At 37.6% G+C, this 25,733-nt stretch overlaps 2 protein-coding genes across 10 annotated transcripts in view; one reads left to right on the top strand and one right to left on the bottom strand.

The window, feature by feature from the left end:
- Positions 1-2,761: 2,761 nt before the first annotated feature.
- Positions 2,762-4,701, bottom strand: LOC125273718 (putative methyltransferase-like protein 7A). The gene is made up of 3 exons (XM_048199351.1): positions 4,154-4,701; positions 3,729-3,814; positions 2,762-3,256 (listed from the first exon to the last, which is right to left on the bottom strand). The coding sequence occupies exons 1-3, from the start codon at positions 4,646-4,648 to the stop codon at positions 3,109-3,111; spliced, it is 729 nt and encodes a 242-aa protein (XP_048055308.1). The 5' UTR covers positions 4,649-4,701; the 3' UTR covers positions 2,762-3,108.
- Positions 4,702-5,703: 1,002 nt separating this feature from the next.
- The window catches only part of scn8ab (sodium channel, voltage gated, type VIII, alpha subunit b), a 60,604-nt gene continuing 40,574 nt past the window's right edge, over positions 5,704-25,733 (top strand). For 2 of the 9 annotated variants that reach the window (XM_048199329.1, XM_048199331.1), the window contains exons 1-7: positions 6,632-6,864; positions 11,607-11,691; positions 12,612-12,949; positions 18,153-18,271; positions 18,720-18,809; positions 20,170-20,298; positions 24,519-24,610. In XM_048199329.1, the coding sequence (XP_048055286.1) occupies positions 12,668-12,949; positions 18,153-18,271; positions 18,720-18,809; positions 20,170-20,298; positions 24,519-24,610 (712 nt within the window). In that variant the 5' untranslated portion in view covers positions 6,632-6,864; positions 11,607-11,691; positions 12,612-12,667. Of the gene's footprint in view, positions 5,881-6,630; positions 6,865-11,606; positions 11,692-12,611; positions 12,950-18,152; positions 18,272-18,719; positions 18,810-20,169; positions 20,299-24,184; positions 24,277-24,518; positions 24,611-25,733 lie in introns of those variants that run through there. The other 7 variants (XM_048199332.1, XM_048199330.1, XM_048199328.1 and 4 more) reach the window with 6 other exon arrangements.

The raw sequence follows: 25,733 nt of genomic DNA, 5'->3' as shown, positions 1-25,733 counted from the left end.
CGTTGCAGGTTATACATGACACGAGTGGTGGTCTCATAGTCACAAATTAATTTAGATGACATTAGATAGAATTGATTCAAGACAAGAGTGATTCCGTATGTCACGGACTTTCGAAGCTTTGGTCACGTGCTTTTTCAAACCGTAGATCTGCTCCGCAATGATATGGTGGAGAAAACAGGTCTGACCACCAGATGTCGCTAATGCGCACTGTGTTAAAAGCTTCGAGTAATAAACCGTTTTTCGGCACAATTTGATGAAAGCCTCAAATGCTTCAGAAAGCCTCGGTTTCCCATTACTACCTGAAACGCTACTAGGTACACTTTTCCTTCCACTGACTTCAATCCATTCATAGGAAACGCAAGCTCATTCTGAAGTTCAAGTTTGGTCACTCCGCCCATTTATTACGTCTATCCCTGCGTCTCCATCAGCTCCCTAGGTCGTGAAACAGTAAATCATAAATGAATGTGGCTGATTCCCTGATCAGTGCCCTGACTTCTGAACTAGGGAGCTGATTGAGACGCACCCTATGACTGCCTATTCGTGTCAAGTGAAGACACGTGACCAGAAGACAGTGATACGTCACGGCGTAACCTCTTCTTCTTTTAACGTTTTTAACGCAAGCTTTAAATCTGCACTGTAGGATTGCAGCTTTACAGTAAAGTGAGGTAGATTGCATAGTTTTACATTTTGGATGTATTATATGTTGAATTTAGTTTTTTAAAAGGACGCAGCAGTATGATGAGTACTTCAACCGTTAGTGTCCGCAGAAATTTTGAGAGGCTGCTGATTTCAGAGCCAGCAGGTTGGAAATAAACTCTCCAGGACAGTAGGTCCCCAGGAGCAGGGTTGAGTTAGAGTGTTTTTGGACCTTCTAGCTCCACCCATTATGCCCAAATTACACCCAGAGAGGGGGAGCTGGACGTCCAGAGAGACTGACTTCACGCTCCACCTCTCTGGGTGTAATTTGGGCATAATGGGTGGAGCTAGAAGGTCCAAAAACACTCTAACTCAACCCTGCTCCTGGGGACCTACTGTCCTGGAGAGTTTATTTCCAACCTGCTTCAGCACACCTGCATGTGTAGTTTCAAGCCATCCTGAAGAGCTTGATTAGCTGCGTCAGGTGTGTTTGATTAGGGTTGGAGCTAAACTCTCCAGGATAGTGGGTCCCCAGGAGCAGGGTTGAAGATCCACAGAGGTGGAGCTGGATCTTATTTGGCTCTACAGTGAGCACCACTTGGGGAATTTCACGCGCTCAAAGTTTAGCGTGACCGCGGCTTAACTACATTTGATAAGTAGCTGCTAACAACTGACCAATCAATATCTTGGACGCATGTCAGTCAGGGGTGCGTTTCCCGAAAGCATTGTTATAGTCAACTATGGTCTTAAGTCCCATTGAACTCTATTGATAACGACGGAACTTGGGAAACACACCCCTGGGCAGTAGGTTACTCCAGTCTGCCGTTGAAGTAAAATGTAAACAGGATCGCTCTATGAAGGCAATAATTTTTCAAAAAAAAAAAAAAAAAACTGGGTAAAATGAGATGACATTATTCACCCTTTAACCATCGAACATTAAAAGGAAATGAAAGTGTATAAACAAATTACAACATAGCCTACATGAATAATTCCAAAAGATCGATTATTTACGCAGCAATAATACAAACGTGTTAAATATCACTATGTCTGTATTGTACGTTGCCTTAATAAAAAATGTTCATTGACTGGAACACTGAGTGATAAAAGTGTTTTCATACATTTTCATGTTTGCTTTAGAAACATTCCAGTAAACACTGCTAATAGAGATTAAGTGAAAGAGACAATTACATTTTAAAGCATCCATTTAAAAACAAACCTGGAAAGAGACGTGAGGATTTGGGAAGAAAACGAGTTCATATATGCATTCCATTGAATTATTCATATAGCCTATATCGTAAATTAAATCGGGAGGGCTGACCACAAATGCTCAGTAGCTGTGTTGTTTTTTCATATTGTTACAGCGCAATACAATACGGGGGGATGGGTAAGGGAGGAAAATAATTAAGTGACTGAAGAGCTCTTGCTATAGCCTAGGTGTTCTTGTTATTCCATATCACATTAAAATTATTCTCCTAACGTCTGAAAATAGAACACGAAGGACATTTTACAGCCCAGTCAAACAGAAGGATAAGGATTATTTGTAGCGCAACCTTGTGATTTGAAATGATTTGTTTCAGTGTTTTTGATTGGAACTTCCCCAAACCGGAAGTGTGTCTCCCACAATCTAAAACGCAGTAGGTTTGTTAGGAAAAGGGTGTATATAATTAAGGAATAATTGACGACGGGCAGTTGAATTAATAGAAAAAATAATGTATGCGCAAGGTGGTAATGCGACCATGACGTGAAGCAGTCTGTCAAAATTGAAAGGTGGAGAATGTAGGCTGATTTTGTAAGTATTTATGTAGGCTACTTCTAGGTAATCCCATGGTAGGCCTATTATATCAACCCCTGGTTTCACAGAGACGGGAATTAAGCCTAATCCTAGACTAAAATGCTTGTTTGAGCTGTTTCAACTTGCACTTACATATCTTAAAATATTTGTTTGTTTCAAGATGCCCACCATTAATGTTTTTTATTTATTTATTTTATTTTTTTATATATAGGGCACGTTTAGAAAAGCTAAATGTCCAGTTGAACTCAAGCCTAATCCTGGCTCAATCTAAACCCTTTCTGTGAAACCAGACAACCATACTTTGTATGACACGCATTCCTCCTGACCATTAGATGGCAGTATGGCGCTTTTATTCATTAACCACAACCTCACAAAAGCTGGCCTGCATTAATATCCTAAAGTCTGTTTTATATAGATGAAAGTATTGTGTTGTTTTACCTGCTTCTATTTTTGTACCATCTTGATAGTGATGTGTTTTACAGACATGTAAGTATACCCATGCAACAAGGTGCAGTAATATAAAAAATTGAGATTAAGTATTTGCATGTTAATACAAATTGCTCTTTCATAAAAACACATTTAAAAGTAAATGGTGAAATTAATCAGCTTACTGAAAGAAACATGCTTGATAAAGCCTTTAGATTTTTTTGTTTTGTTTGTTTGGGCCAAATTTATACTCATTATTTGACGGCATAACCAACAATGTGTGGTTTGATCATAAAAAACAGAGGAGCTTGGATGTGGCGCAGCTGCAGGTCAGAGAAGCCAGCTGCCTCGATGTGCTTCCAAGTAGCTCGGGTTGTCTCGCAGCCATCGCCAAAATAGTACCTGACAAACATACAAGTACAGTTATAGACTTTCTTATTCTATTGTGGTTATATGCTTTGTTACCAGTGTTCCACCATTGTTATGGTAAATGGATAAATTCTGGTTTTATAATTAAACCATTCCTCCCTCTCTCTCTGTCCAAATAAACCAATGACCTCCACTTACATGTGGGTGATAAGAAGTGGGAGAGTAAATAAAAATGTTTGATATATTTATGCAGGAATTTAAACAACCCTGTGTTTTTCAAAGCTCCAACATAGTCTTTTAGCTTTTACATTTACAAAAGCCTCCAATTACAATGTCAATTTCAATTATAATGCATACATTTTTCCACTTTACAAATGTAGGGGACTTCATTTACTCATGTACTCTAGCTTGAGATTAATGACTTTACTTTCAAAAGTTATTAAAATTCATTGGAGACTGTAAGTAATATAATATGGTGATTTTATAAATAGTGTAGTTATATTACCAGAATGGCTGAAGAACATGTTGAAAAAAATAAGTCCAGGTTGAGGGGTCAGACACCACATGTTCAATGAAGAAAAATGCTCCTCCCTGAAGAACAAAAAAGTACAATATTTATATTACTCAAGCCAAGATTGTGTATTTGAAGACAAGCTGTTTAGTTTAAAAGGATCTAGTATTTAAAAGGTCTTGAAATAGTATCCTACTAATCTGTATAGTGACATTTGACCTAAAACAAACAGTTGTTTCTAATGGGATTATCACAGCAAACGACGATCTACATCTACATGGTCAATTAATGTTGTTACCTTTCATCTCAGATGTAATTATTGAAATCTTTATGCACTCTTTGATGGATTGGTAGTGATAAGAGTTCAATTTATGAAATGTGACAAAGTTCCACCTGAGCGCTGACTGTCATAAACTTACAGGCCTAAGAACTCTCTTTGCTTCTTGCAGAACTTTCGGGGTATCTTTGACTGAACACAGAACCAGTGTGCACACCACAACATCCACTGAGTTGTCCTCCACCGCCTGTAGATTCTCCCCCGACGCCACTACGAAGCTGTCATATACGAGGTGGTCGTTCTTCGCCATGCTTTTCTCCAGGTAGTTTTTGAAATGCGGGTTGGGGTCGATGCATGTGATCTTGCAGCCCGTCGGATAGTGCTCGAAGTTCGCCCCGGATCCGCAGCCCACCTCCAAGATACGCAGAGAGCCTTTCGGGGGGTAGAATTTGGCCAGGTTTCGAAACAGTTCCCGTTTCTTCTCGTTCATTTTGTCATTGTATGAAAACGTTACTTTATAGACTATTAGAGGAAACACGCGTTTGTAGAAAGACAAAAGTCCAACCAGCTCTGCAACATGCAGCGGTAAAATGAGGACTTTAAATAAAAAAGCGCAAGCGTTCATAAACAGCGTCATTTTTACCAACAAACCTAACCTACATTTGATAGACAAGAAGGGAGTAGCTGCGCGTACCTTGTGACAACTGACCAATCAGCATGTTCGACGCATGTAATAGACTCCAGTCAGAGCAGTACTCCAGCCTGTCGGCAGATGGCGTCCGTGTATAAATAATCGTAGTGGATCCTCTCTTTTTTTTTCACGTAGTGTAGTGGTTTTAGTATTTTTTTTTTTTCCTCACTAAAAGTTTTAACACTCAATTAAATGAATAGTAATTTTGCGAAATACGTTTAAAAAGCAATGTATAATAATATGTATAAAAGAAATGAATAGTAATTTTGAGAAATACTGTATGTTTAAAAGCATGTACACAAATAAGACACAATACACACAAATAAGAGATGAAGACTCAATCAAAGGCTTATACCTAATAAAAGCTTATTCTACGTGGATTGGTCATCTCATTAGGGCCAGTATGATCACTGCTCAGTTTATCTTGGTAACTACCCAATTATTGGACACTTTCACTCGGTATTAGAAGATGCTCCATCCACATCACTTTGTACGTGCAAGTGCTATATCAGCCAGAACACTAAAACGGATCATATCTGTCATAAGAAAAAAATAATACTGAGTGCACCTTTAAGCAAACTTAGCTACTAAATAAAAATCTTTGATTACTCACCACTATTACTCAAATATCCATATGACAAGAATCTATCTATCTATCTATCTATCTATCTATCTATCTATCTATCTATCTATCTATCTATCTATCTATCTATCTATCTATCTATCTATCTATCTATCTATCTATCTATCTATCTATCTATCTATCTATCTATCTATCTATCCTCCTGTCAAATGCACTTATCCCTAAGATCCTCCATGGTGACTGAGATTAGGATTTAGGGATTTCTTACTTAAGATTAGGTTTACAGTAATATCTTAAGACACTGTCTTAAGACACCATCTTAAACCTCATGTAACACTTGCAGGACTACAGTCCCAAAATATTTACATCACAACCACATTAAAATGTGTTCTATTAATCTGTTCTGCAGACAGTGTAATGTCAAGATGTCTTTATGTCCCATTCGGCTCACATAAAGAAGTGGGGCTTCAGCACCAAGGACAGTGACCGAACAGTCTTGGCTGGTGGCGCATTGCACAGCAAAGCTTCATCCACTTGGGGCTCATCAGTGAGAACTAGAAAAGATGCTCAGGTGGCCCAGAAGGGGGAGTTGGAGGTAGGCTGAAAGTCTTAAGCTGTTGTTTCCTTTCACTTCCTAACAGGATTAGAGGAAGATTAACTATTGCTTGCAACTCTTGACCACAACCACACTGCCATAGGGCTTGAACCAACCCCACAAATACAAACAATGCCACATTCTCAAAACACCAAAGACTAGTTTTCCTAACAAATACTATTTTGACGTTTCCCAGGAGTTGTCATTGGAATCTCTGTGTTTGTCCTCACATTTAATCAGAATGCAGAGATTGTAAGGAACTTTTTGCTTTAAAAACATACAAAACCCCAAGCAAATTTTTGTTGGAACACTTTTATATGTTGTGTTAATCAGAATTGTTCCAGGTAACCATTGTGAAGATACTGAAATGTAACTGTGCCAAAGTATATATCACTATTTAGTTGATTCATTAATTCATTCTGATTCATCAGTTCCATATGATGATAAATGCATATTGTGTGTATTGTTTAATGCTCTATAGAACTGAACTTTTCTAATTTTGAAAAAAAATAATATTAATAATTAAAATGGTACATACTGTGCATTTGGTAGGAAAATATGTAGGCCATTAAATTCTTGTGTTCTTTAAAATAAAATTAATCATTTTATTTAACTCTGTGACTTCCATTTTAGCAATTCCATTTGAGGCAATTCGACAATTGTTGAGACAGAAACTAGGAGATTAGATGAATTTTACAGAGAAGTGGTAAATATAATTAGACTCGCATCACTGTGATTGATATCCCCTTTTAGCGCTGTTTCGCTTACGTTGCAGCGTTCCCTCCGTCAGTACGGAAGTCGGAAGTAGGGTACTTGTAGACGCTCCCTAACAATTTGCTGAGAGTCATCAATTATGCAGGCTAGCCGTACGCACTGGGAAGGAAGATAGCGGCAACAATATGGCGACATCCGCAGTTTCTCCTGGGTCTTTTAAACATCCTTAGGCACGCAAGATCTACATGGATCGCTCTTAATGCGGAAAAAGTAAGTAGACTTTCTCTTGTCTACAGCGCAAGTGTCGTGTTTTTTTCAGGTGTTTATAGCCCGTTCTGAGCGTGTCTCATACCTGGACTCATCTGCCGCAGAGCGGTCTCTCGCGCTCAGCATCTTTTCTGCTCACAGATGTGAATAGGCTTGCTGCAGGAAACGCAGGGAAACGCCAATTAACACGCCAGGCACTGCTTAACAGCTGTAGTGCTGGTCAAACAGAGGCTGTGCAAAGGGAAAAAGTCTGACTGAGGTAAATGAGGGTGTTGGCCTGGCGCTGGAAACATAACATTAGTCTGTGTGTCTGTGTCGAAATGTAGAACATACGCATACCATGGGACAGGCAAGTAAGACCGCCGCAAACTTTATTGCATGGGAATATTGTGCGGACAGACTGACGCAAGACGCAGTATTCAGCATTCAGATGACATTTATGACAGCATTTTGCAACGTAACATGTCAAAATCACTAATGTGGCAGTTTTTAGTCCCCCTGCGCCTGCATCCCCCCTCCCTTCGAGTCACCCTCGCCATACTTCATTGGGCTGGACTCTCTAGAATCGGTGGGTTTACGGTTTTGCCATTAAAAACAGCGACTACCACCCTCGTTTTCTCACTCACTCCTCCCTAAAGCGTTAGCGGCTTGATGTGCCGTTTGCGCGGTTGCGGGTTAAATCACAGATAGGACGGTCTGACTGCACGGGTGTGGTGCTGGAGCGGACAGGAGTCCCAAATGTTCTTGAAGTGTTCAGACGAGAATGAAATCGGAACCTATTGAGATAGAAACTCGAGACGTGTAAAACATTGCAGGCACGACTGTCTGAGACGTCAGTGGCGTTGAGATTTAGATGTTTTACAGATTGATTCGCTGGCTCGTGCCTTCGCACGAGCTCCCTTCAGCTCCACTGCAGTATTTCAGTCGAGAGAGTGGGGCCCACGCGTGTATGTCCAGATACCATAATTACCGCAAACAAACTTGGGCATACTAAACTGTAAATCCCATAACATGTAGCGCATTCAGACGCGCAAAGCTTGTTTGGAGGAGAAATTGCATAATACATGTGTGAGGGGCCAACAGGGGCGGAACTATGAATCAACTGAATTGTTTTTTGCGAACGCAAATGCTTTGGAAATGATATTTTGCTTTGAAATGACGAGGACCGTTCCCCTGAATAAGCTGTTTGTTAGCTACTGTTGGCGTAACCAAACAAATGTGACAAAGGTAAAAATGAGATAAATCTAGTCAAGCAAGGAAATATCTGTGTGTATGTGTGTTGAAATATAAAAGAGCGAGTTATAGTCAGATTTTAAGGCTTTTATTCCCCACGCGGGATAGGCCGGCGAGGTTCGTCCTCGTGACAGCTGTGCTGCTCCCCTCCCCTCGATGTACAGTGCCAGAGGCCGAACATTCACTTTCCATATCATTTAGTTGAAGACATCAAATACGGAAAAGTCGCTTTAGTCGGGATGTTTCATCATGGCTTGAGGCAGCAGATGTGATCATTTCCCCCATCATCTAACCTAGAGGACAATCGTGAGCTCGCGCTGAACGGTGCTGAACGGACAGCACCGCTAAGAACCTGCATTCGACGGGCATCCAGAAGGCAGTGGATTTGTGTCTGCTTTCTAAATAAAAACGACACTCATTCTTGCCTGATAAGGAATACCTTTTGCGATGGTACCGGAACGTACATTTTACCAGATATGAGAGTAGGCAATGACTTGGCTTGAAGGCACGTAAGTAGCCTATAACCTGTCGAATGGCATCGGTTATTTTGGGTTTAACGTGTAGGTGTTTAACTTGGGGCAATCGGAAAGTGGAGGGCGTACCATTAAACAGCATCATTTTTCTGTAGCCAGTGCCTGCAAAACACCGTAATCTATATGGAAGAGAATGCAGGAGTTTTGTTAAGGTCATTGTGTGTATTGTCAGGGCCTGTCTATCTGATGTATCACCTTGAGCTGAGGCGTCTCTACACTATCCCAGGAAGGAGACTTGGAGGTTGGACACAGTCCGCTTGTAACTTAAAACGCACATCATTTCATTTGTCTAAACAGTCCATTAAAAAAAAAAAAAAACTACTTTGTTGCTGTGCCTAATGCATCTATGGCAAGCTGTTTTAACAATTATTCATTAACTTTTATCTATTTTTGTGTTTCTAATACTATTTTTGTAATACTTGAGCTACGTTCACACTGTCAGTCCAAATACGATTATATGTGTATCCGAATGGAATCTGATCTAAAATGATTGACTGTCCACATTGTGTATCGCAATTGTTCAGATCCGATTTGTGTGTCCATGCCGCTCTTTTGTTTTCCGGGATATCTGCATTGGTTTCTATGGCAGTGACGTTGCATTGGTGGGTATATGCCAAAAACAACAACCGCAAAATGGAGGGGATTGCATTTTGTATTGCAAAGTTTGCAATACAGATGTTGTCTTTTTTACAACATGACAGCGTGTAGCTGCCACGCTGGACTACTGCGTCTTCTGTAGCAGCGGCAGAAATGTAGGAGACTGCTATGTGTGGCTTCATTCTGTGCTGTCGTCTCCACCGGTTTCAAAACATGTCTCCGTTATATTGTAATTTTCTGCTCATCTGGCACTTTGTAACAACACAACCTTGTTTCTGCAGTGACTTTCAGCATGTTTCCTTTAACAACGTCTGACGTTTACGTTTTACGTGGCATAAGAAAGTCACATAAACCACGCAAAATCCAATCAGAACAGTCAGACTGGAATGGATTTGAAACCACATATGAATGAAGCTTGAAACAGATTAGAAAAAACAAAATTGCTAATTAACTAAACATCGGATTTGATGATTTTTTTTTTTTTTGCTGTTCACACTTGCTAAATCTAATCGGATTTCAATCGGATATGCATAAAAATCGGATTTCGACTGATAGTCTGAACGTAGCCTTAGTACATTTACTTAGTACATTAAGAGTGAGTGGTACAATAGAATTTTGATATTAACTATTCATTAAGTTATTCTATTGTTTCTTGTAACTAAGAAATAATTTCTACTTCCTAATGAATAGTAAAACTGGTACCAGCAATAATAAGAATGCATAGATGGAAGTGAATACTTGATTTCTGAACCAAGAAGTAGCAAAGAAATTAGTACTAGTATGTATTGTCTATTAACGAACAAGTACTAGTATCTAATGAATACTGAATAATGACAAAATTAAATGCTACTCAAAGTTGTATTGCTTAATAGTAATTTAAAATAAATGATGCTAGTTTAAATGAATAAATGTTAAAATGACTTGCCATAGGTCTGTTGTTGATCAGGAAGCCATGTGTTTTAATGATGATAAAGTCACCCATCATAAAGAGCAATGTCACGTGACCGTGGGCACTTCACTATTGATTTGGCCGGTGCTGACTTAACTGAATCAGTTTTTGGTGTATAAATAATTAACAGTCTGTGTCATTAAGGATATAGAAAACAGGGATTCAGCATTGGACATAAACAATCCCACGAAAAGACAAGTGATTAGACAATGGTCGGTGTAGGCTGTTGGGTTTAATATATTTGAAAGTGAATGTGAAAGAATGGCAGAAGCTGTTATCGCATCATACAGCACTTACATTAGTTAAGATATGCGGATGTGTGGAGGTGATGGTCTGCAAACATGCAGCTTCATTAATCAATTGAAGAGGGCATTATGGCAACAGTGGTTATGTGCGTTTATACAAAGAGTCTCTCATAATTGTTTTCTTATATTTGCTTGTCTAATTAATTTTCTAGAAAAGGTTAAATGTACTAGAAAGGACCGTAAACGCAAGTCAGCTTTGCAGTACACAATGCATGTAAAGGGACATTCTGGAAAAGGAATAGCCCAGTTTTGTGGATCCTGAGGGACTAGGCTGGGACTGACTCTGCAACACACCTGGAACACAGGAGAATGTGATTAAGTACTACTTATGTCATTTAGAGTTTTTCCTGCACATTTGTGATAAATCTCTTTGAATTGGATTCTCCGACAAAGCTCTACGGTGGAAGAAAATTTGTTAACCTGCAATAGAACTGCTGAAGCAAGTTTAGTGGGCAAATTCCTCAGCATGTCATGAGTGCAACTGTGACTAATTCTGGTTGATTGGAGTAAAGAGTTTGATGTGCAATGTTGTTTTTGTTGCAACTGTGTTTAAAAACAAACGACTGATTACTCGAATGTTACTTGCGCCAAATCAGCATATTAGAATGATTTCTGAAAGATCATGTAACATGGAAGACTGGAGAAATAGATGCTAAAATTAAAATGCAAGTTTAAGTTACATTTTAAAATATATTAAAATAAAATGACATTTTTTGAACTTCTTTCAAAAACATTAAAATATATATGTGTGTGTGCATGTAGATAGATAGATAGATAGATAGATAGATAGATAGATAGATAGATTTTATACACTGCTATATACGTTTACACAAACATACTTAAACTTAAAACAATGTAAAAGGAAATTGTTTATCTATTGATAATTACATTTTGAAATTGAGACAAATGGAGGTACCACTTTGGACACAGTTAATCTCAAAATATCGGCTGATTAATTAGTCTGGTCAATATATTAGTTCTGACACTACTCCAAACATAAATGGCAAAGGGGCACAGTTAATTTTGTTGTATTTATCATCAGCATTCTCAGTCCTAAAGTGTTTTTATGACAGTCTTTATTGACAAAACCTTACAGTGTTGTTGTTGTTGTTTTTTTGCATTCTTTAGGAAGTTCAGTCAGAAACTGGATCCTGTGCTGGAGATTCATAGTCAAGTCACTAACAGTCAAATGCATCTTTGCAATAGAAATCAAGTAAGATACACTATCAGGTGAAATAGTTCCTGTTAGAACATAATACATCACAAATGTGACATGACAAGTATGACTTGACATTAATGTTATCTTTGAATTTGTTAAGACTGCAAAACATCCTGCAAATGAGATTAAGGACTAAAGCAAATGTTTGCATGATGAGAGAAACTCTTGCACAGAATTCTCAGTTTTATATTATCTGAGAAGAAAAACCACAACAGCCAGAAAGTGTTTAATCTGCATAGTGTGTCTAACGTTTAACCTTAGTATTAAATAAGTGGGGAGCTTGTGATATGTGATCCACAAACACCTGATTAACTGTGGAGATTTCTATCTGAACAAGGACATTACATAATAAATCCGGAAGGGGCAGATTAAATATGTCTGAATTGATTGAATATTTAATATGGTGTTGTTTGGAACAGACTTGATGACATCATGGACTGGAATATTAGTTAGATAATCCAGGTCATCACAGAGGGTTGATAAGGGCAGTAATGCAGTTATGACCTTAGCCTCTAATGTACAGTCTCTTGTCTCTCTCTCTCTCTCTTGTGTGCACACACACACACACACACATTCAGGTTGAGCCTCCAGTGCTGCAGCGCATTTGGTATTATTCTGCTTGGTCATCTACTTCTTAATGGATGTAATGAATGTGTGTGTGTTTGTGTGTGTGAGTATAAGAGTGAGAAAAAGAGAAGAGGGAGAGCTGCAAAAGAGGATGACCAATAACACAGGCCACTGAAATCAATGGATTATTCGCACACACACAAACATAATAGAAATGTTTTACGTTTGTTTTGTTTGTGTGTGATTATTTGCCTTGTTTAACTTTTATGACTTTTGAACTGCTATTTTTCTTTCTCGTTCCCTTTCTGCATCTGTCTGGGTGCCTCCCTCTCCCCTCCTTTTCCTAGACCTGGCTGTCCTGAATGGCTTCTAAATAAAGAGGACTCTGCTGCAGGATGACAATATGGCTGCGCAGCTGCTTGCACCTCCAGGCCCCGATAGCTTCAAGAAGTTCACCCCAGAGTCTTTGGCCAACATTGAGAAGCGCATCGCTGAGGAAAAGAAAAAGAAACCTGTTAAGCCCAGATCTGACAGCAGTCACCGTGATGACGATGACGACAACAAACCGAAGCCCAACACTGACCTGGAAGCGGGGAAGAGCGTGCCCTTTATTTACGGGGACGTCCCCTCCCAAATGCTGGCGGTGCCTCTGGAGGACTTGGACCCCTTCTATATGAACAAGAAAGTGAGTGAACTTTGAGCCCATATCATCCCTGTTAAAACTCATCCTCCATGCAGGTGGAATATAGTTACAGTTCATTATGGTGAATTAAGAAGTGTTCAGAACGCTTCGCTCTCCGGCATCTGAAAGAACCAGATTGGTTGGTGGTGGAAATGTTTGGAGATGAATGAATGAAACTAATGTTTTATACTTTGTATATTTGGATGAATTAACAGATGAGATGAGATAGTAACAAATAAGAATATTGATTTACAAATTTCTGAAAAACAAAACGAAACACTAAAAATGTGGTTAGTAAAGATATTTGTTGAGATTGATTTGTTGAAATTCAGATTTCTTAGCAAAGGTGATTCACAGCTAACAGTTCACAATATCATTTTCTTTTCTGTATTTTAGGATAAAATGCAAGAAGTTAAAGGGGCTATATGCAGAATGAACTGCAGACAGCAACTTATTGCTTGTGCTCATGCACACATAACATACAAGAGACCGAACGTGATTCAGTGTGATTCAATATACTCACAGCAAAGTTCTTTTTCATTTTTTGCTTAGAAGTAAAAAAAAAGTTGTGAACGAACATCCTGACGCCATCCACGCTGCTGAGAACGATGTTTAGATGAATATATAAAATATGTGCTGTGCTCTTTTCTCTCAATAACAAAATAAACACACAACAAAAATGACAGAAGTGAGAAAACAGCAGTTAAGAAAGCATCTGATCAGAGCTATGTGGATATGTTTGCACCAGGTCTGCAATTCACCGGCAACATGTCCCTTAATCCCTTTTCTTTCCCAAGTCCTTCACATAAAAATATAGACCTTCACATTCTTTCATAGACAACCTAGGAAGTCTGTCTCTTTTTTTAAGCTTAGTTTTAAGCTGTTCACACATTGGCAATAAAAATGCAATTAACACATGTCAGTAGGGTGTGTGGCTTTAACAAAGTTTGGTAAATTATGATCTTCCAGTGTCAGAATGTACAATATAAATCTTGAATTTAAGGCAATGATACTTTTGATGTGTACAAATATTATTTGTATGTATACATTTTTTCATATTATTCCAAATCATCAGACAGAGCTGGAATTGAGTGTTTATTTTATAGTTGTTGTTGTTGTTTTTTTACTGTAGGTGACAGTCAAAATTCAAAATGTCAAAAGTCAAAATAAAAGACAGTAAATTGTCAAAAATAATCAGATAATTTTTCACTAAATAATTTTTATATGCACCAATTTAAAAATGCAAGGTAATAAATAGCAATATTTACATATGGTATATTTTTTACTAAAAATGTAACATGCAAAATTCCACATTTTTGACAGGTTATGGAAACAAATTTTATGTTTAATTTTTAAATCAGTTAATTTAAACAGGCAGTTTGAACTAATTATTTTTTAATTAATTTTTTAATTATTTGTAAAGCATTTACACACATTCCTATATATATATTTTTTTATATCTGGGCAATATGTGGACTATATGAATACATGTGTGAATGCTTTAACAAATAATTTGAAAAAATTAAATATGTTTATTTAGTAAGAATTTTTTCAGTGACTTCTTAAACCCTCAACCTTAGTATAGTCTGTGTATGTTCATGGGTAAAGAAGTGGTGCAACCACATCAGCACCTCCTTGTTGGCACACTAGAGGTGTGTGTTACATAACTGAGCACAGTGTAGCATGTGTTATACAGTGGGAGTTGAGGAGATTTTTTTAAGAGCAAAAATTAGTAGAGGAAACAGAACTGGTCGTGTCTGCCTTTTCATTATCTTTTGCACACTTTACCTATATCCACCTTCCATTAACAGGGATCTTGTGAATTGTTGCCAGCATGTTCTATCCAACATATTACGTCCCCGTTGGCAGTGGTATGTTTTTGTGTGAGGGGGTTATAACTGCAGCAGCTGTGGTACACTCATGCATTATGGGGAAGGGTTAAAGTGAATAAAGAGACGAGAGGAATGCAAGGAAGAAGTGCAGAGTTGCAGTTCTACTGGTCCCTTGAGAAGTGGGGTGAAAGAGCCATTCAGAAATGTCATGGGCATATAAACCTACTGGAAGCCCTGTAGTCACATGTGTTTGTTTGTATGTATGTGATTGAGGGAAATGGGATGCAGTTTTCTGACGGCAGTTTTTCACCAGCTGTGTGTGAGGATTTGACCTTTGGAAACAGAAGTAAAAAAGAGATATGTCTTAATAGATAGATACTTTAATGGATGGTTTATGACTTTGATAAGCAATTATATCACGTTTTGTATCTACATTCTTCCACTATTTTTTTTATTTTATTTTACAGATGAGTTACTTTTATTATTAGAAAGATGAATGATTATATTTTGTTTATACCATATTTTATTTTATTTTAGATAAGTAAAGAGTTTAATGGATGGTTTAATATTGATTACGATGATTATATTTTGTTTATACCATATTTTGCATCTATATTATTACCCCATTTTTTTTTTATTACTTTTATCTTTACCTTGTTTCTTTATTTTTCGATTCGATCGATTTCTTGTATTTCTTTATTTTCTTTTATATCTTTATATTTCTTTATTCTTTATTAATCTTTATCCTTATTTGGCAATACTGCATGTTATCAGTTATACCATTACAACTTTATTCACTCTCTGGATAGATTGATAGATCTTGATGCATCTTGAAAGTTGTAAATAAAGATTGAGAAGTGTCGGTTAGCGTTTGGATGGGGGTGTTGGTCATTTGAGTCCTTACAGTAAGTGCATTCAGTGATGTCGAGTAGATCGGATGTACTTGGAGTTAAGTGCAACAGTGATGCTATATCCAGTTTTTCCACTATTACCCCCCCCCCTTTTCCCTCTCTCCCTCCCTCCTTCATCCTCCTCCCCCGCAGCAGTTCCCTCAGCTCTTGTCCACATCTTCATGTCTCTTCTCTATAGATGATGAAATTTTCAGTAGCTTTGCAGCATATCACTTAGGCTGTCAGAAGAAAAGACCAATAGGCTGCATTGTGTGTGTGCAGGTCTTAACATAAGGGTGTGATCACATGTATGTGACCTTTGAGCTTCATATTTTCATAGCATGTTTTGGTTTTGGTTATATTGCATCCACATTATCATCTGCAAAAGGCCTTTTATAGACACAAGGGCAAAGGGTTGAAGTCACAGTTGGCGCTATACTAGTGTTATGATCATGGGTTATTTGGATAGAACTGTTGAGGTTATATGTGTTGCTTGATTGTTAGACACTTACTGTGAAAATAAAATGGAAATCATGTGCTTGTCACACTCATTTTAGCATTGTGATAAATATGATGCTCATAAATATGAAGATTTAGAAAAGATTAGAAAAAGGCTGTTGGATTTTTAGGCCATGATACTGAGAGTTGCTGCTATGTCCTCAGCGAAGAGTGCAGCATTGTATGAGTGGGAGCTCCCGCCAGCGGAGGAAGCCCACAGTCTGTCGCAGTGTGTGTGTATGTGTGTGTGAGAGAGAGAGAGAGAGACTCTGGGGAAACCAGTGCTCAGTATTCAGTAACACATGGAGTCTTCTGGGCGGTTCACAGTTTTTGCTAGTGTGACAGTCTTTGGGATCCTGTGCCTCAAAATGACAGCTGTCTTCAGAAGGACGACACAGCGTTTTCTGTCTGACATACGTTATCGTTTAAATGATGATTTTGTTAAGCAGTACTTTTGTTAAGTAGTATTTGACATGATTAAATGCTCAGACAGACACAGACAAATCCAGTGAATAAAAGGAGATGAGAAATAGAGAGAGATAGGGATACTCTGAGTTGAGGGTGCTCATTTTGTCCTCCTTCACACAACTGTCTATTTTTAATCTAATTAGATTTCAGGAAGATTCTCATCCACTCGTCTCTGTGGTGTTTCCTAGTGTGTGTGTGTGTGTGTGTGTGTGTGGTTCAGGTATACCCTATGTTATGGGGACAAAACTAAGGTCCCGACAAAGATGGCAATATCCAACATTTTTTGGTCCCCATGAGGAAAACAGCTTAAATTATATTAAGTGATGTTTTTTGAAAATTTAAAAATGCAGAATGTTTTCTGTGATGGTAGGTTTAGGGTTAGGGGACATAATATACAGTTTGTACAGTATAAAAATCATTATGTTTATGGAATGTCCCCATAAAACATGGAAACCCAACGTGTCTGTGACTGTAGTTGTGTTTTGTGTGACATAAAAAGACTATTTTATGTGTTTATCGCAGGGTTAAAGAAATATTGTCTTGTTTTACAAAACATCCTTAAAACAAGATAAATTTATTTGAAGAAAAATTGCATAGGATATTAAGACTTTTCCAATAATATATCTCATTAACTTTATTTTTATAAAATAAAATAAAAAACATCATAATAATAACTAAATCTATATTGAGGTTCATGCTTAAAACAAGAAAACATCTAATAAATAATTAAATATAAATAATAAAAGATATTTTATTTGTAAATCTAAAATTATGTAAAAACACAAATTTACTTAATTGACACGAAGTCTGTATATGTGTGTGTATGTGTGTTTGTGTACACTTGGAATGACATGGATTCATGTGGTTTCAGTGATGAGGATTTGGATGAAGGTTCTCAGTCTCTTTTTTTTCTTACATTATGTAGGATCAAAGGAGCTTTGCAGGGCTTTTGACCCACCTTCCTTCCTTCCCTCCCTCCCTCCCTCCCCCCTCCTTCTCGCTTTTCCGTGTCCCACACACACTATCTGGAGTCAGCACTTCTGCTTCTGATGGATCGCAGTGTTAGCGGTTAGCATTAGCGTTAGTATTACAGTCTGAGTTCCTGTAAGAGGTCCATCTCTTTGCCAGAGCTCACTGCGGTTGTCTTAGCTCCATTCGTGTAAACAAATCTCTAGTTGGGTTTTAATAGGCTTGATTTAGAAATGGCATTAAACCTGAATGTAATTCAGAATTAATGTGATTTTTTTTTTTTTTTTTTTTTTTTTTTTTAGTTTATTTTGTAAAAATGTTATGTGAGTGTATTAAGATATTTTATACATTTTGCAAGGTTATTTTAAATGCAGCTGGATAAAGTCAAAGTTCTTGTCATGTTAACCTGTCATATATGTTGCTTATTGCAATTTCTCATCTTGGGCATCTTTCTTTTTGTGAATTATTGTGCTCTCTCACCATAAAGACTGACATATGTAGCTAATGTCTCTTCCTCTCTTTTTCTCCCCTTCCTCTTTTTCTCCCCAGACCTTTATAGTGCTTAACAAAGGAAAAACTATCTTCCGTTTCAGTGCCACGCCCTCGTTATATATCATTAGTCCTTTTAACCTATTCAGGCGAATAGCAATTAAAATTTTGATACACTCATATCCTTTTCAGTGCTCCAAACATTGTCCATGTTACGATTGTGCTTTCTAATCTGTGCTTAGTCTGTCTAAGATCTGCATACCATGCTTTTATTGGATGTATAGGTTTCATCATTTACACCCTATATTCTGGATCACAGTACATGGTTTAACTATTTCACTTAAATGTTACTTAGAAAAAGAGTCCCAAATGGAAACTCATTGTGCTGTGATACAGACAGTGATTTTAAAGGCCATTAATCATATGGAGGCTAACAACATACTACTTCCTCATGGAAAGTAGTTATTGCCTATCTCTTCAACCAACAATTGACCTCTGACCCCAGAGTTTGCTACATAATATCATGATATTATTCAGATTTTGTATTGATGTCTCTTTTCCATCATAGTTTTGATATATAATCAATATTTATGACATCACCTCAGGATTTCCTTAACTACTTCTTACAGTTTTCAGCATGATCATCATGTGTACGATTTTGACAAATTGTGTCTTCATGACATTCAGCAATCCTCCAGAATGGTCCAAACAAGTAGAGTAAGTATTCTATTCTATTCTATTCTATTCTATTCTATTCTATTCTAGGGATGGGCATTTTTGTCATTTTTGTTTTTATTTTGAGTACTGATAGATCTCAAAAACTAGTACTCGTCTCTAATATCCCAATCATAATCAATAATGTTGGGCATTGCTGTTTGAGCTGACACTGAACAGTTAATGAACACTGGTAAACTGAAGCGCTTTGCTAGCAGGTTAATAAACTCAACCTAACGCATCCTATATGAGAGATATATACAACATTAAAAATAATATTACAGCTTACATCTGCACAAAAGGATGCGAATACACACATGAACTTGACCATGCTTGTCTGAATGTGTAACTCCAGTTGTGGATGCACTCTTCCCATAAAAACAATGCTGAAACGCCGGCAACTAAAGCACAAAGAATATACAACATTCTATTACAACAGTGTTCTCATTATAATGTTATGGATATGGCAAATTGGCACTGCACATCTTGCATTTTACTGTATTTTCATGATCAAAGTGATTCCAGGCATCACTGCACACTTTCAGATCCATAGCCAGTCTGGACTGCATGCTGTCCTAACACTAACCAATCAGACCTCAGGTCCTGCCCAAAATGCCCCAATCAGAAAAAAAGAAATATATTTTTTAAAGTCACAGTCATCGTTTTCATGCTCGATTGTCACTGTCATTGTCACATCTGGAATACTCGTGCACATCCCTATTCTATTCTATTCTATTCTATTCTATTCTATTCTATTCTATGCAAATGTTTTTTATCAAATGTAACTGTAATATTATTTGTGATTCATGTGGAGAGATTTAATAATAACAGCGTTATAGCAAAAACGGTTCGAAGTTCAAAGATCATAAATTTAAACTCCAAACCAGCAACTACTTCAAAGTGAGTACTTGAAAAGCAGGGCTTATATTGTTAGCCGAGTGACAGGCTAATGACTGGCTAGGAGGGAGAAAATACTGAAGACAGTGTGAGCTCCACTTGAAAATTTGGCCAGTCCTAAAAATTGCTGGGTCTATTTTTGGGGTAACTGGGGGTGATGGAGTTTTGTGGGAGTTCTTAACCATTGGTAAGCTCGGTTCCAAAACCTAGTGAGCTGCCTTCTTAATTATACTGCCTCCTAAGACACTAAAATGTTAAATTCCAGAAATCAGCATGTGCCTTTTGTGCTGTAGCCGATACCATAATGCATTGCATCATGTGCAGTAAAAAATTGTCTGTGAGAGTGAGAGAAATAGTAATTATAAACAAAACTATATTTCATTTAATAATGAAAATTATCAGTTAGACTTTAAATTGTAAGCATGCAGTTAATTTATATGCATTCATTTTTTTTGCACTCTGTCAGATACACCTTCACAGGAATCTACACTTTTGAGTCACTCACAAAAATTGTGGCTCGAGGTTTCTGTATAGATGACTTCACCTTCCTCAGAGACCCATGGAACTGGCTGGATTTCATGGTCATCTCTATGGCGTAAGTATAATTCAAACATTAATGAAACATTTCTGTAATGCACTTAAAATCCTTTTTTACATGCAGTGATTACAGGTGCATAACACTCTTGTGTGCAGCATTGACTTTAAGGCTGTAGCGGAGCTTCGTTTGGTTGCATTCAAGGAATATATGGTGATATTAATTTGTAAAATTATTAAAAAATAAAAAACATAACAGCTTTAGCATTCCATCCTTTTACTCTTTGCAGCTATTTAAAATGGGCCCTGCAATTTTTGGAGCTTTCTCACTTGCATCCATGTCCAAAAAATGCAAGCTTCTCCACCGATTGTATAGGGCAGTTTTAGACCGATTTAAAAGTCTAAGGGCCCTATAATACACCCGGCGCAATGCGACGCAAGGCGCAGCGCAAGTGTGTTTGCTAGTTTGCGTCCGGCACCGTTCGCGTTTTCCCATTCAGCGCCACGTCCTTAAATTAGTAAATGCATTTGCGCCAGTTAGTGCGCCCATGGGCGTGCTGGTCTAAAAAAGAGGTGTGTTCAGGCGCATTGCTATTTTAAGGAGCTGAAAATAGACTGCGCCATAGACCAACTCAAAACTGGTCTAAAGTCTAAAGTCAATGGCGCGATATTTTTTTTTTAGAGCGTGTTGGTAGAAACTGCGCCTCTGGGCGCATCCACAGTGCGCGTTGACTTTGCTTATTACACACAGGGATGCGTGTCACACAAACATGCCAAATATTAAAAACAAAAGGATTACAGTGTAAAAGAATATTATTGTGTAGGCTACATAAATATAAAAATGTAATGATGAATAGTCATTGCGTGTATTAGAATTAGGCTCCCTATTTTCAATTCAGCCTATTACTACTTATAATGATGAACGAAATTGGCTAATTAATTGAACAATTGTGCCAATACACACACATATATATTAACTGACTCATCGCCAACAAATTCCGCCATGTAAATAGCAATCCGCCATGGCGCGAGCGCATCTCGCTCTTAAAGGGAATGGGAGATGACACTCTGATTGGTTTATTGAACGTTACGCCCATTACTCATTAAGAGAATAGGGACAACCCATTTCAAAAATGCGCCCCGGCGCACGGACCGTTTTTCCGTCGTTAAAATATCAATAGTGGATTTGGACACGCCCTGAGTGCACCTGCACCGTGCGCTTTACACTTTGCGTTTAGATCGTTAAAATAGGGCCCTAAAAGTTTTCAATAACATTAAAATGATTTATTTTAGTAAACTGTTAACTTGTTTCTTTGAGCATTTAAACCTTGTTTGTACTTTTGCCTCGCTCCGCACCGTGAGCCTCTGCTGACTGCGCACGCTCCTCTTCAAACGTTTATACTTGACATGCTCTCGACGTTGTACTATTCTTTAAAATGACAGGGAGCGACTTGGAGTAATTGTCCTCTAAACCATCAGGAAGCAGCGGTGAGAAGAAGTAAGGTACACACGTGACTATGTTTGTTTTTATTACAATTCACCAAACCAATGCTACAAAAGAACCAAAGAATCGTGTAAAACCCAGTAAAACCCAGTAAAACTTGAGATTGTTACTTGTGACATTATAACAATATATATGGATTTGAGAAAATATGTATAAAACGAAATTAAACATTAATCTCTTAAATATTTTCTAATTTCATTAAACATTTTAATTAAATTTCATGAACATTTTTAATAAACACGGACCTTTATTTTCATTAAAAAGGCTTATTTCTACTATTGTAATCTCGTTTTGGAAATGTAAGCAATTAATTTAGAAGAGCGAAAACTGGGTAATCCGGTATGATGGCGGTACAGACATACCTGCTCGGCCAGAATTGCCTCAAAGTTGTGCGTCTTCTGAAGTAATAATACCGTGCACACAGCCACATAAAATGGGGTCTCCCTTCGCTCTCGAGTATAAACCAGGCTTAAGAAGCGTGAACATTCTGACAGAGTCTGGCAATGGTAGTTTTGCACAGTAGAGGTCTGAGAACAGTTTGAAATTGAATGATTAATCAATACCATGACCTTCATTTAGGTCATAGGATGACTTTTGAGCCTTGATGTCATGCTTGCACAAAAGAGTGTGTGTGTGTGCGTGTGTGGTCGTACGTGAGAGAGACAGAGGCTCTTGTGTCCTGCCTCTCATAGGTGGTGTTTGGGAGTTCAGTGCTCAAATATGACAATGTCTGTGCTCATACCTCTGTGTATGTGTGTACATATATACTGTATCATAACTCTCTCTCTTTCTGAACTTTAATTCGTCTGTCCATCACTCCTTTTCTCTCCCTATCTGCATTCATCCATTTCTCTGGAGGGCAGTCATTTTCATCTTATAAAGACAACCCTTGCCCCCCAAAAAGTTAAATTCTTAAATTGAGAATGTGGTAAAATAACTACATGTGAACAAGCTCTTTCCCCATGGAATAGAGAATGAGAATGTGTTTTCCAGGTATAAAATGTATGTCATGAATTCCATATGACATGTTGTGAGAATCTGTTTGCTTATAATATTGTTCATATTTGATTGCTTTTACTTTGACAGTAAAGAAATGTTCTGGGTTCAATAGAAGTTAAGCTCTATAGACAGTATCTGTGACATGCTGTCAGTTACTACAGAAAATAATTTCAAGTTAAATATGTAAAAAACCAAAGAAAAACTGTGTATACAGTAATGCTATTACAAGTCTATGGAGCAAGGCATTACACTGGAATAAATGCCACAAGATTTAAATCGTTAGGCTGGGATCACATCGTGTCTAAATTACTGTAATTACGAGATAGCAACTCTAAGATTGTAATTGGAGCCGTTCAAGTCCTTGACTTTAGAAATAATTGGTTTCTAAGGCAATGCTCATAATGCCATGGAACCATATGTGGCATTGCAAATAATTTAATCGTTTCACTAATCCATCTCTATATGTAATAATTACGTTTTTTTCTGTTTTAAAAGAAGTCTCTTGTGCCGAACAAGGTTGAGTTTTTTTTTTGTTGTTGTTGTTGACAAAATACAGTAAAAACAGTAATATTTTGAAATATTATTGCAGCTTAAAATAACCATTTTCTATGTCAATATATTTTAAAATATTTCATTTATTCCTGTGAAGGCAAAGCTGAATTTTTAGCAGCCATTACTCCAGTCTTGATTGTCACATGATCCTTCAGAAATCATTCTAATATGCTGATTTTGTGCTAGATTTAGAGTTTTTGCTGCTTAACATTTTTGTGAAAACCATGATTTTTTTTTTTGAGTTCAGTGAACAATAGAAAAACTTTTTACTGTCACATTTCTTACCCCAACACTGATAAATAATTTTTTTTTTCTTTTTGAGCACGAAATCAGCATATTTGAATGATTTCTGAAGGATCATGTGACACTAAAGACTGGAGTAATAACTGCTTAAAATTCAGCTTTGCCATCACATGAATATCACATCTTAAAATATATTAAAATAGAAATGTTATTTTAACAATTTTGTAACAATATTTCACAATATTACTGTTTTACAATATTTTTCCTAAAATAAATGCAGCCTTGGTGAGCATAAGAGGCTTCTTTCAAAAATGTTAATAAATCTTAATTTTTCATTTTATTTTTGCATGACAATTCAAGTGAGAGATCTTTCAGGGTTTCCGACCTGCAATTGCAAGTTCAACGAAAATGTGAATGTTTAGGGTTAGGGTTAGTGTCTAGTCTGAAACTAATTCTGAGATGAAACATGGAACCTGGAACATTGATTTTATGTGATATATATATATATATATTTTTTTTACTATACTTAATTTATCTTGTGAATCATCATATTCCCTCACTGCTTTTTCATTCTGTATCACCTCTGCTCCTCTCCATCCTCTCAATCTCTTCTCTCTCTCTGGTAACTTTGTTGCGATCCATTCTGCAGGTATATTACAGAGTTTGTAAACCTAGGCAATGTGTCAGCTCTGCGCACATTCAGGGTGCTGAGGGCTTTGAAAACTGTTGCTGTGATCCCAGGTAAGTCCAGCATCAATCAGGGCCAACAGAGGGCGCCGCTCGCTGTCTCTCTTTTCACACTCCTGTCTCTTCCTTCCTCCTCCGCTCGTTTCTCTCTCTTCTCCCGTTAGACAGGCTTTGCGTGATGTCTTCCTCCCAGTTCAGTGGTGGTGCTGGTGGTAGTGGTGTGCCGTACGTGTTGTGGTGTTGTGTGTGTGTTGTGTCATGGTGTTTGTTCTGTGTGTGATCCTCCCTTGTTGCAGATATGTAACAGAGTTTGTGGACCTCGGGAATGTGTCAGCCCTGAGAACCTTCAGGGTTCTACGAGCTCTCAAAACTATTTCTGTCATACCAGGTGAGAACGCGTTTAAACACGAAGGCTGAGCTGCTTCCCACGCCGATGCAAACTATTATTATTACCAGTATTACTATTACTGTTATTATTTTTCTTAGTTTTTTTTTCTTGACTTGCTGTACTTTTTCTAGAGGATGCTGCAGGAAGAATTCTTTCATTTATGTTCAATTTATGTTTTAATACCCAAACGATCAAAAATGGTAGCGATACATTTTTGATAGGCTTTGCAGTCTGCAGTCAAATCAGTGATGGCGGAAAAATCACGACCATCCAGTAATCTTGGATTAAAAGGTCTTTATTTATCAAAAACTGCATTTATGTCAACAGTGACATGTTATAAATGTCAGCTGTTATGATGAAAAGTAGCGGGAAAACCTGAAATATGCATCTTGCCCTGCTGGAAAATCCATTTTAAGGACCTAGCTGTGGTTTGTAATATGGTAACTGGTTTAGGTGGACTAACAGATGGTGGGGACCTAACTGGCTTGGTATACCTTTCTTCAAGGGCCCTGCTGGTTAAAGGTGGTCAGGCTGGTTTGTTGCTGGTCCAAGATGGCCGACCAGAGCAGTTTAAGAAACTTGGACCAGTTAATGGCCAGTTTGGAAGCCAGGTACCATGTTTCAAACCACTTTAAGATTTAACTGGATTTTCCAGTTGGGAGATCACATTTCCTGTTTTGCAGTTTAAACTCTTAAAAATAAAGGTTCTTTATCGGCATCTGTGGTTCCATGAAGAACCTTTAACGTTTCTATTGCACATTTCTATTCTTCCTAGTGGTAAAGGGTTATTTAGATCATTAAAATGTTATTCACACTAAGAAGAAAATGCACACTAAAAGGTTCTTTGGGGAACCCAAAATGGTTCTTCTATGGTATAACTGTGAAAACTCCCTTTATTTTTAAGAGTGCCTCTAGTATGGTACATGCAGACACAGAATGCAGTTCTTATTACTCACCCAACCCATGTTAAAAATGGTAATTAACTATGTAAAAGAAAAAAAAAAAAACTTAAGATTGCTGCCCTTTGTTGTATATTCAAAATGTACAGCCTCGGAGTTTAACACAGCATAGGCCAGATGTCTTTTCTTTGTTGTGTTGAGTTTTAGTTAAAGGACCCTTAGCA

This window comes from Megalobrama amblycephala, linkage group LG8, assembly GCF_018812025.1.
Source record: "Megalobrama amblycephala isolate DHTTF-2021 linkage group LG8, ASM1881202v1, whole genome shotgun sequence".
In the NCBI taxonomy this organism is placed as follows: Eukaryota; Metazoa; Chordata; class Actinopteri; order Cypriniformes; family Xenocyprididae; genus Megalobrama; species Megalobrama amblycephala.
Note: the sequence above shows the minus strand (reverse complement) of the source record. Positions and strands in the feature narration are given on the sequence as shown.